We start from the raw sequence: 12,858 nt of genomic DNA on the forward strand, positions 1-12,858 counted from the left end.
ATATTGTACATCAGCACTGTGGTCGGTGTGAACCTGTTGCGGAATTCGTATCGACCTGGTCCTGCACATTTTAATTATTAATATAAGGAAAATCATAACATAAAGGAACAACATTATTAAGACAAAAGAACATCCTTAATGCAAAGGAGCATTATTAATACAGAGTATACTGATGCATCCGTCTACCACTGAGGATATTTTACGTCTGCATTGGGATCGGTGCGAGCCGGGTGCGGAATTCGTATCGACTAGCCATCGCTGGAGGATTCAAACTCGATTCGCCTCATTGGAAGGCAAACACTCTATCTCCTGAGCCACCAGAACATTTTAAATTAACATAAAAAAATGGGTAACACTTTATAAAGTCTATGCATAGGCATGCGCAAAAGGAAAGTAATTACTACATGAACGCGTATATACCTATAAATTTGCCAAATTTGCTGCCAAAATCAAGTGCCTAAAATAAGTAGCCCGACGAGCTGTCACTGTTTTCAAAGTAACTGAAGAAATCCCACAAAGCAGCCTATTCAATGGTGGAAGCCTATCCATGAATATTATGGGTCAATATTAAGGGGAGATATAGGGCCATGTTGTAATACACAATATTGACATTGAATTTCTTCATTTTAAAACTATTGAACACCCTATTATATATCTACATACAAAAAAAACCTATTGGACCACATTGTGGGCCACCTATTAGACCTATAAAAATTTTCTCTGGTTAGGTCTACTAATAAAATCCTAGTGAAATCCAAATAAAAATCCTAGCATTCGGTCAATTTATGTAGGCCGCATATTTTTTAATTTTTATCTTTTTAAATAAACGCACCACGTGTAAAACACGCTAGGGCCTTTGTACTAGAACATCCCGAAATATGTAGGATAAATAATTTAAAGCATTAACATTCGTTCGTTTTATCTCATATTGGACATTTTGAAATATTTTTAAAAACAAAAACGTTACATCTTGTCGTTTAAAGTTGGCGCAATATAGTCGCTTCTCTAGGGTCATTAAACTCTATATTGAACGCAGGTGAAAAATTTACGATTTTAGTTACCTGTCAAACAATTAAAGAATGCTTCTTTAAAAATTTTAGTCGGTTCGATTTCTTATAAATTGTCATCCTTAAAAAAAGTTGTAGCGATAACAAATTCTGACTGGTCCATTTCAAATGTATTGATAACGTATGACGACGACATACGATATTCGACACATATATTACACAGAATATTCAGTTTACTAAAAAAATTATGGGGAGGGATTTAAATTTATGTTATTTTTTTGAATGTATTATATTTTCAAACGTATAATGCACAGTTCTTCTATTATTAAAAAAATTATCTTTTTAACAGCTTTAATTTTTACGTAACTTATGATGTTAATACCTTTTTAACAAAATAATTTCTTCCTTTCTTTTTTTTTAACTTATAGTTACGGGAAATAAGAAGAGAAAGTTGTTGAAAAATAATTTGAGTCGATAACTTCGCAAACAGGTCAATCCCAGTGCAGAGGACTTCTTTTCACTCGCATCAATTTAACTAAAAAGCTGCGAAAAGTATTATTAAAATTATTTTAAGACAAGTGTCTCACAATGTGGCTAAATCTATTTATGTTTTTTTTTTTTTTTGAAAAAGAAAAAAAAAAGAGAAAAATTGTGTTTATGTGCGGATGGAATAATTTGTACGATAATACATAAAATTATTTAAGTCAGTCAATTTTTATTTATAAATATAAATTAACAATTTTTAACATTTAAAATATAAAGAGTAACAAAGGCCTTAGGTCTGAAATATCCGCTTGCTAAACGTTATTTAATTTCACCCGAAGAAAAAAAAAGAGGAAAAAGAAAAAGATTCATACGTTAACAACGATAACGGCAAAATAAAACGCGAAAAAAAGTTAGACTAATTATGTATGTTTTAAAATTTTTGTTTTGTTTGCTAAATTTAATTGAGGAAATGACTAAATGAATAAAAAAAATTTAAAAAAAATCACCACGAGAAAAATGAATGCATTAAATTATAAAAAATTTGTTTTTATAAATTAACAGTTTTTTTTTTTTTTTTTTTTTTTTTTTTTTAAAGTAAACTGAGGCTGGAAAAGTTTTATTTTACTAGAATTAGTTACTAATACCCAGTACAATTCAGAAAGAAGAAAAAAAGAAAAAAAAAAAGAAAGGGGAAGAAAATCTTTCTAAGAAAATAAATTACTAATATTTTAATATTAGTAATACAATAAATCAACAACTTTTAAAGCGAAGAAAAAAAAAAAGTAATAATAGACTAGCATTAGTTTTGAAATATTACCTTGATTAGCGCTTGTTAATTTTACCGGAAGAATTTCCTACGAAAACAAAAATAAAATGTTTATTACTTTGAACAAAAAGAAAAAAAAATCCTACTTCTATTCCCCACAGTGATTGAAAAAAGGTGAAAGATCACCGATAAATTCCGCCGAAATCACCGACTGATGTTCGACAACCCTATTATAAGAGCTTAAAGCTGGAATTACAAGAAAACAACCTCTTGTGATCCACAGATTCACTTACAGAAAATACTGCTTTTTGATTGGATTAAAAAAAAGCTAAGGCGGAGTTTCATTTACGTCAATCATTCCATTCTGCTTCTTCGGTGGGCGGAGAAGTATTCATTTCTCTAGTTTCCGCCCAGAGCGTCAGAAGTGGGCGTTGACAATCCTCGGGCGCGTGTCGTAGTCTGGTCAGTTAGTATTTGTTTGCTGATGTAACTGCACTCGCAATCCGCAATCTGAATATTAGGGGGATTATCGTGAATTCAGACCCCCTTTAAGTTCCATTCCCACCCCCCAGAAAGCATCCTTTTGGTAACCCAAACAGAGTGTTGCGGTTAGGCTTAGTGAGTTCGATATCGAAATCATAAATCGACGTCGAAACGTCCCACGATGATGTATTTTAGGGATGTTTGGGTAACGTCTGTTCCCGTATGAATGCATTCGAAAATGGACTTTAAATAGAAAGACAGAAAAAAAAGAACAGAAGTTGTGTTGGACAAGTTGAGAACTCTTAGAACAGTATGTCATACGCTCAATTTGGATACGCAGCATTTACGCCTAGCACACAGGTAAATTCTTCCTCTTCTTTCTTTTAACAAAAAATGTTAATGAACTCTGTGATTGCATGGATATGGGTATTATTTGTGTTCCTATAGCGCCTGGTTACATGGGCACTGAGTCCGGCATATTGTGGCCCTAGAATATCACTGCCTAAAATTAAAAAAAAATTTTTTTCCTTTTCTCTTTTAAATTTTTTCATTTCATTTTTTTTTATTTTTAAATTTTAGTTCCGCTTCATGAAAACGTGTACCTTACCTCTTGTATCGTTGCAATTAATAATAACTTATTGAAATTAAAGCGTATATTATTTTTTTCAAAATTATTTTTTTTCTCGAAGCTTATTACGTTATATATTATTAACACAGCTAACTTTTAGATAAATAATCTCAAGAAACTGAAGAGGTACTTGATTAAAAACTTCATTCGCTTCCAAAAACCTTGAAATCGGAAATAACAGTCGACATGTTTCCAGCGCTCAAAAATAGGCTCCCATTTTCAAGACTGTGGATGAAAAAGAGTCAAAAGTGATTTGAAATATGACTATCTAGCTAACAATTCAACTAAGATAATTTTATTGAAAACAGAAAGAAAACAAATTCTTCCAACTGAATTTCTAATAAATTCTAAATCATTCGTTGAACTCCAGCAATAATATATTTTACGACTTTCGCTGTTATTGTTTCTTATTTTTTTTATTTTACACTTAATTTTTTTTCTTTAAAAATGATTTAGAAATCAGTGAAGTCAGTACTGATTTTTAATGAGGAACTCGAAATCAAGTACTCTGTGCAAGGCCTAGAGCTCTTCGAATCAGGACCTGGTGTATTTGTTTCTGTTTTAAGACAAGAGATTTAATTTAAAGGAATGTGATCTTATATAACAAACAAGACTTCACGCTTACCCTTAATATTTTCATTTATTTTCCCTTATTATTTTCATTTATTTTCCCTTGTTATTTTCATTTATTTCCCCCCCCCCCACACAAATTTTGAATCTTATTTTTTTATACAATGAGCCTAATTATTAGATTAAATTACAAAAAATTAGCATTTATTAAATATCAAGCTTTTAAATAACCTATCAAGCTTGTCTGACTGAAGTCAACAGCCTATATGAGCTTAAAGCATATTTCATTTTTATCAGAAAGTTATTTAAAAATTTAAAATAGCGAAAAAATAAAAAAATTAACAATTTTTTCAATATTTCCTGAATTTTATGGTACTCTACTGTCCAAAATAAACTACTTAAATAAACTCAAAGTATATAATTTTTTTTTTCAAAAACTCATTTTGAAGAATTAAAATAATAACAAAAAAAATTTTTTATAATAAAAAATTTTCTCCAAACTTTTCGAGTTTTATTATAATATATGACATTCTTTAGACCATAGTCAACAGACCATATAATCTCAAAGCGCATTTTTATTAAAAAATAATTAAAAAAAGAACTAAAATAATGAAAAATTAAAAATTTTTTTAGTTCTAAAATTTTTGAGTTTTATAATAGCTTACTAAACGTCACAGACCAAAAACAACAACTTTATATTGCTGTATTTGGTATGCATTTGGTATCTATTGGTATGGTGTGTATTTGGTTTGGTATTTGGTATCTGTATGATCTCAAAAAAACAGTTTATTTTTTTCAAATCCAAAACTAATTTAAATAATTAAAGGAAGAAAAAATTATAAATTAAACATTCCCTTTTTTAAAAATTAACTTTTATTTTTTCTTTCCTTAAAATAGTAGTTTAATATTATATAAAGCATCTGTATACAACTTTGTTTTTTTATTTCTATAACTTGTAGAAATATCAAGCAGTTAACTTACGACACTTTTTTACTCATTAAAAATAGCTTTTATAAAAACCTGGCAAAAATAAGTTAGTGTTAAATGCTTTTGACGTGTTCTTAAACTGGCAAAAATAAGCTAGTGCTAGATGCTTTTAACGTGTTCTTAATCTGGCAAAAATAAGCTAGTGCTATATGCTTTTAGCGTGTTCTTAACCTGGCAAAAATAAGTTAGTGCTAGATGCTTTTAACGTTTGCTTAACCTGGCAAATATAAGTTAGTGCTAGATGCTCTTAAAGTTGAAAATGAAGTGTTTAAAAACATCGCTCAAAAAGTTATTCCAAAAGTAAAAAAATTAATAAACACTCTATTTAAAAATTATTATTTAGTTTGAAAATTATTTTTAATTTTTTCATATTAAATTACAGTCAAAGAAAAAAGTGAGAAATCAATTATGAACATTTCTGATAACAATTGAATTTTGAACGTTTCTGAAAAAAATTCCATTAAAAACGTCTCTTAGAAAATATTAATTAGGAATTGCTGTGATCGTTTAATGAAACTGTTTAATATTTTAAGGAAGCAAACGGAGAAGAAAAATTACGCTTTTCTTTCTATTCCCCTAAATTTTGCAAAAATGTTTTTTGCATTTCAATTTGAGTTGTGAAGGTTGTGTTTACTTGTTATGATTAAGTTGCAATTTTTTAATAATATTTATTAGATTAACTGTGAATGTAATGCATAAGTTTTTTTTTACATTGTCAATTGAACATAAATTCACAACGCTAATCAAAATGTGAAAAAAAAGCTCTCAAATTTTTTTTTAATGTTTTCATGATTTAACGAAAAATATTTTTCACTGTAATATTTAGTAAGATGATGAATTCAAATTAATTAATATTTGAAACTAAACTTAAAATTTTTCTAGACATTTGCAAAAGTATTTTCAAGAAAGTTAAAGTATTTTCTTGGGGGAAAAAAAAACATTTTTATTGGTTGATACGTACTGCCATTTATAAAATTTGAAAGAAGGATAGTTTATGACTTAAAAAGTTATAACTTATAGCAAATGTGTCTCGAAAAAGTAGAAACTGTGAACTAACGATGTATTTCTGGTTGAACCACAATATCGTACAATTTACTGCATCTTAAATATGGTGCTAATTTTTAAACATATTATCGCATAATGTATAAATTTTTTCGTATATTATATTTCGTATATAATCGTATATTATAAATTTTTAAACATATTAACTTGATATTGTGGTCCAATTTAAACGCATTGTTTAATTTAACAGCAAATTTGCTTGATATCATAGTTTAAAACTCTAATATTATGGCTGATCATCAAACAACTTTTTCTGAGAATGTAGTATCGATTTTAATAGAACGATATACCGAGAAAAACGCTTCATGGCGAATTCTGTTTTATCTGTGTTAGTAATTTTAAATTAAAAATAACAGGGTGCTAATTTTAAACATATTATCGTTCAACTTAAACTTGATTACTTGATATTGTTTTCCAATTCAAATAAACACATTGTTTAATTTAATAGCAAATTTGTTCGTATCATAGTTTTACAACTCCACATTATGTGTCAACATTAAATAATTGTTTCTGAGAATGTAGTATTGATTTTAATGGAACGATATACCGAGAAAAACACTCCATGGCAAATTCCGTTTTATCTCTATTAATAATTTAAAATTGAAAGAACATAAAAAAAAAGTAAATTCAGGTTCATTACGAAGTTATAAAGGCAGAAACAATTTTTCCAAAATGAGAGCATATAGCAGGATTTCGCAGTAAGGTTTTGAAGATATTTTTTTCTTTAAACATTTCAAACTTTACAGTTTATCTGAACTCATTTTACTCCACACTTTCTAAATGAGCAGAAACAGAATTTGGCAGCAAAAATTTTTTCTGGTGTATAACGTCCTCTTAATGGGGTGCTTCTTAATTATTTTGCTAAACATTTTTAAAAAGTGGAGTTCTCACAAAAAAAAAGAAAAAAAAAGAGAGAGAGAATGGGACAAATGTCTTGTTGTGACACCTTCATTCAACCTTTAAAAGCATACTACATAAAATGAAAATTTGTCACTCAAAAGGGTCCCTAGAAAGGACGGGGGGGGGGAAAGAATCAAAAATGACACAAAGAATTAAAATAAACCAAATAATAATAGTAGAAGATAAGTCAGTAGGGCCCAACAAAGGCGAGATGGTCTTTTTAACGCCATATCCCCCTCACAGTTCCAGATGAAAAGAGGGCGAATTAGCAATAAATGGACGGTATAAAGGAAAGGGGGGTCTACAGAAAGTGGGGGAAAGGTGAATGAAAGTGATAGGGGGTGGGGCTGGGGTTGAAGAGGGAAGCGAAAAATAGAAAAGTTGTGTGAAAAGTCATTATGGTGTCAGCGGTGTCGGTTTTTGCTCTTCGGGGGGTTGACTTTTCTCCCCGCTCCTGGAGCATGATCTCCCGGAGGAAAGAGAGAGGGGGAAGGTGTGCCCGCAAGATTTCTCTAACATCCCCCATTCTTTATTTTTTTCCCCTCGTCCTCTTTATTTGATCCAAAGGTACATTATAGTAATCTGGCTGATAGAGTTAAATTGAAATCTATTTTACATTAGCCTACGTATTATTATAGCAAACAGTGTTTCGATTCGCCTTGAATGGATGGAACATTTGTTTGTCACATTATTTGAATCAGAAGTTGGAATCTTTCGATTCAGTAATTAGCAAATCTACAAAACATAACACGAAAGTAACTTTTGATCAAATGATTGGATCTTTACGCACTAAGACTCGATTTCAACACTATAGAAAGACTGAAACTTAGTATGTATCTATATTGCCCAAAAGCAGACAAAATGACTGGATTGTGTGAAAGAATAACTAATGTGTAAAGAAATTTGTTTAAAATTAATTTTTAATATTTTTTTAAATATTTCCAATTATATAACAAGTTATTAGTAAATATTAACAATAGAAAAAAAATTATATGTTGTACTAAAAGTCACAATATTCTAAGAAATTGTGTCATTATATACATCATTGTTTTGTAATTGAAATTAAAAAGCAGTCAAAATGACTTCCTTGGGCAATCTAGTGTTAAGGGGGGATACTTATGCAGCCGATATCAGTATACGGGTATTTTATTTTATTTTATAACCGTCGTTGAACAGCCGACCCAATTTAATGGGTTTACGACTACTAATGTTCAACTCCGTAGCCTTGTAATTTTGAACCAATCCAGAAGACAAGGAAACTCCTGGATCAGTAGCCCCAGAGGTATTGATTTGTTATGGGAACATGGAGGACTTTGAGACTCGACAGATTTAACGTGCATCAGTCACCATTTACTACACGGGGAGTCTTCGGCCGGCGAGGATCGAACCCACCTATGAAAATTGCTATTCTTTATCTTTAACGACTGGCAGGGAATTTTTTATTTATTTATCATTTATTATACTTAGTCGCCTTGTGACTGGTGCTGATCGTTAATATTCCAGATACCATAACTTGTAAATTGAACCATGGTGACTCAGGGGATAGAGCTCTCGTCTCGCAATGAGGTGACCCGAATTCGAATTCTAGCGCTATTCCGACGACAAATTCCGCAAGCAGTTCGCACCGACCACAGTGCTGACGTAGAATATCCTCAGTGGTAAACATATCATGGATTAAAGTCCCCTTGCAGCCAGGCTAACCATGGAAGGTTTCTGTGGTTTTCCTCTCCATATTACGCAAATGAGGGTTAGTTCCATTAAAAAGTCTTCCATGAAGGCAAATTTCTCCCAATATTTAATCCAAGAGTTCGGTAGTCTTCTGGATTGGGTTTAATATTACAGGGCTTCGCAGTTGAGCATTAAAAGTCGTAAATTCAAAATTGGGTCAGCTGTTCAACGACGGTTATAAAATAACATGTAAAGTGATAAAACAATAAAATTTATATTTTAAAATAGGACCCTCAGAAAAAAACTTTTTCATTTGGTTTAAGAGTTCAGATTTATGTTTTATTGCGGTAATGAGCCGCCACACAAAAGTTCGCTGGATTGATTCTCTTATAAAGGAATAATAATGAAAAAAAAGAATTATTGCGCGTAAAATATAAACGACATTAGTCTGCATAACTATTGTTCTAATAATCGGATTTTGACTCAATGGGGTGATCTTAAACACCGCACGTTGCCTTGCACTTTAAATCTAGCGATCTTGACGCAAAATATTTTTTTTCCAACTGTTTTAACTGCCATATGCAATTGAGCGTCAGACGTATAAAAGAAAGTAAAAAATTATCGCCTTCTGTCACAGTTTTTCCTTGATGATATTTTTCTAACCCCCCCCCCCCCAAAAAAAATTTTTTTTTTTTTGCATGCAATGATACACATTTTCTTACGATATATTGAATAATGCATGATATATGAATCTCTTACGATTATTATTGAATAATTAACGCATAAATGTGTCCGTATACTCTGTATCAATGATGTTCCTTTGCATTAATGATGTTGTTCCTTTATGTTAATGATGTCCCTAATATTAATAATTAAAATGTGCAGGACCAGAGAGTCTACCGGTCACAAAAATTTTCGTGACCTTTTTTCAAAATTTGATAATTTTCAAGCATTTTTGAACTAATTTTTAGATACAATTTCTCCATTTCAAGCATTTTTGAACTAATTTTTAGATACAATTTCTCCAACGTATTTCATATTGAGGAATAGGAATTAGTTCTTAAAAAGAAATGGTAATAAACAGATCCTCTAAAAGAGATTTTTGTTTGAGATGGTAAAACCATCGGGGACGGCTATAGCCGTCATTTGTATATATATCTACAAAAATCGGATTACTGTAGCCTTCATATACATTAACATGTTACTAAGTGCTAATGATTACTTACTGTTCCCTTACTTGAATAACCTTACTGGAACAAACAGAAAAATGTCTGAATAAACACATCTTCTTTTTGACGGATTTGGTTTATTGATCAAAATATAGACCCCTATGTCCCAATTTGGAAAATAGGATTTCTATAGGAAGATAGGGTCCCTTTTCCTAAAACTATTTAATTATAAAACTTGTAAATTATAAAACTTTAACTTTAAACAACTATAAAACTTGTTTACTCAAAATTATTCTACGCAAAAAAAAAAAATACATCTTAAAAGTTATTTATTATTATTAATAGAGAAATTCCTTTTTTTTTAAAAATTAGAACTTACACAGGTTTTATCATTTTTAAATATATAATTAAAAATGAAAAAATCCAAAATTTAAACAGAACAAAAATTAAACAAAGTTTCAACCAAAATTTACTCTAGAGAAATGAAAATTTAAAAATATGACCCTTTTAAGCTTTTCAATGGGGAAAAAAAATTTAAATCATCGTTATATAGCCCAGACTTCCGATTGTTCTCTTGTGTAAACTACTTGGATCATATTTTTCCAAGATCCAAGATTTTTTGAAAGGACCATTTATTAACAAATGCTGTATTAAGATGCGTTGTAATATTTACATACTTTTTCAACAGAAGATACGTCTGGTATTCTTTTAATCAGTAATTAAAACATAATTCTTTACTAAAAAACTTTCCTTTAAAAAATTTTTAAGTAAAGAAGAAATGTAATTTTAGATCAAAAATATATATGTTAGAACTATATTTAAAAAAAAAAAAAAAAACAATTTTGTCTGCTAAATTTTTAAAACTCTACTTTCATGGTATTTTTAACAATTGCTCAAAATATTGCTTAACATTTTTTGAAAACGCCATTTATTAACAAATGTCGAATAAGAACTTTACACACTTTTTCAATCGACAAAACGTCTTGTTCTCTTTTAACTAATAGTAAAATCATAATTTTTCTTTCAAATTATAAATATTTTTATAGCTAGGTTGCATGGTAAATTTAAATTTAATTTATAAAATTTAAAAAAAATCATGATTTTTTTTAAAGTGACTTTTTTTTTCACAAATGAAAGTATTAGATATGAAGTTAATGCTCCTATATAATTTCAGGTCTGAAAGTTCATTTTGTTCACTATTGTATTACACGCATTTTTTTATTTAATTTTTCTTTAAAAGAATATATATATATATATATATATATATATATATATATATATATATATATATATATATATATATATATATATATATATATATATATATATATATATATATATATATATATATATATATATATATATATATATATATATATATATATATATATATATATATATATATATATATATATATTAAGAGTGATACAGATAATTGTCCCTGAACGATGCATAAATGATTGTTCTTTTCCAGAAACGAAATTCCCAGAAATATCTTAACTTTTTAATGTACTATAATAAGAAGTTTATCGCTACATTATTGGAACAAAAGAATTGAAAGGAAAAAATAGCCGATAAATGTTTATCTAAAAATGAAGAAAGTAACTAAAGTATACAAAAATAAAATAAATAAATGAGACATTCAGGCGCAATACTGAAATGTTTCTTCCTTTTTTTAATCTTTTAAAAGAATAGAAATGAATGAATAATTCAGTATAATCCATTAACTGCAGAAAAACGTAAACAACGAACAAAGGAATGCAATTAACTTATCAGCGAATTATATAAAGAGTACGTAACAACGTCATGAATCCTCTTATTTGATACAAAATCGAAATGTTTCAAAGTAAGTTAAATGTTACATATGATTTCCTTGTTTCTTGAGTAATAGGCGAGTATCTAAGTTGAAAAAGAAAAGTTTAAATGCACTGGAAGTTGTTTTAAAGTATCATGAGACGTATAATCATGTTAATTTATTCAGATAATTTGTTCTTTTTTAATGTTGAAATCAAAAGACAATCAAGTAGCTTATTTAAATAATCAATGAATGTTTGTTTGTATAGTCAAGATTTAAAAAAAAAAAAAAAAAGAAAAACATTTTGTAATATTTGAACGGTGGGTCGGATTTTGATACTGTAAAGTGCTATGGCAATATTTCAAATAAATTTCTCAAAACAACAGTTTCTGCCTAACAGTTTACTGCAACTATGGTTAACTGGGCTTATTTTCACCAAAAATCACACTTTTTCTGATGAAAAAAAAAACATAACTGTTTTATCCCCCCATCAAATTTGAAACTGTTTTTCCCCCATCAAATTTGGATTTATCATCCACCCCCGAAATAGGGGGAGCAGGCACAATTTTGAAAACCTGGTTATTGTTTAACCGCTATAACGGTACAAAAATTTGTTATTTTGATGTTTCACATTCTTGGTTAAATGGTTAAACTATGATAATTATATCACAAAAAGTTATAAGCCACAAAACAAACAACTAATGTGATCTAGAATTTGGGTGAAGTAAAGAATTTTTCTTAATTAATTTGCTAATAATGAAACATATATCGAATTGTAAGGTATAAAAATTCTTACATATTAAAAATTTTCAGATTTTTCTTAAACCTAAATCCAGAGTTTCATGAAATTTGATTTATTAAAATAATTTAAAAAAATAATATTATTATTAATAAATAATAATAAATATAAATATTTAATTAATATTATAATTAAATATAAATTAAATATTAATATTATATTTAAAAAAAAATTATAGATTGGGTATTAAAATGACCCTTTCCCCCCCACCGCAATTTTGAAATTAGATTGTCAAATTGCAGTACTTCATATTATACGTCACTCGACTTGACCTATAAATGAAAGAGTTCATTCTTTCTATAATCAAAACCTGCGGAATTAAGGAACGCCTATATTTTTAAGAATTTGTTAGATAGTAATATTTTTTAATTTGACATTTTTTCTGTTATTTAAATTATGTATTTTAGTCTTAGAATGGACCGTGTAATCTAGGAACAGGTTCATTAAAACTAAACGTTCCATAATAATGCTACTGATTTTAAATTCTAGGTTTCCGTTTTCGGAATTTAGGTTAGTTAAAACTGTTGGAGTTGCTATT

The 12,858-nt window shown here is 28.8% G+C and overlaps 1 protein-coding gene across 2 annotated transcripts in view; it reads left to right on the forward strand.

Annotated features, from left to right (window-relative positions):
• The first annotated feature begins 2,653 nt into the window (after positions 1–2,653).
• LOC107439315 (iroquois-class homeodomain protein irx-2) overlaps positions 2,654–12,858 on the forward strand; it is a 77,511-nt gene continuing 67,306 nt past the window's right edge. The window contains exon 1 of one of the 2 annotated variants that reach the window (XM_043042360.3): positions 2,654–3,102. In XM_043042360.3, the coding sequence (XP_042898294.2) occupies positions 3,055–3,102 (48 nt within the window). In that variant the 5' untranslated portion in view covers positions 2,654–3,054. The remainder of the gene's footprint in view (positions 3,103–12,858) is intronic. The other variant, XR_011637176.2, reaches the window with a different exon arrangement.

The sequence above is a fragment of the Parasteatoda tepidariorum genome, chromosome 7 (genome assembly GCF_982258835.1).
Source record: "Parasteatoda tepidariorum strain Cologne lab strain chromosome 7, Ptep-v5.0, whole genome shotgun sequence".
Lineage (NCBI taxonomy): Eukaryota > Metazoa > Arthropoda > Arachnida > Araneae > Theridiidae > Parasteatoda > Parasteatoda tepidariorum.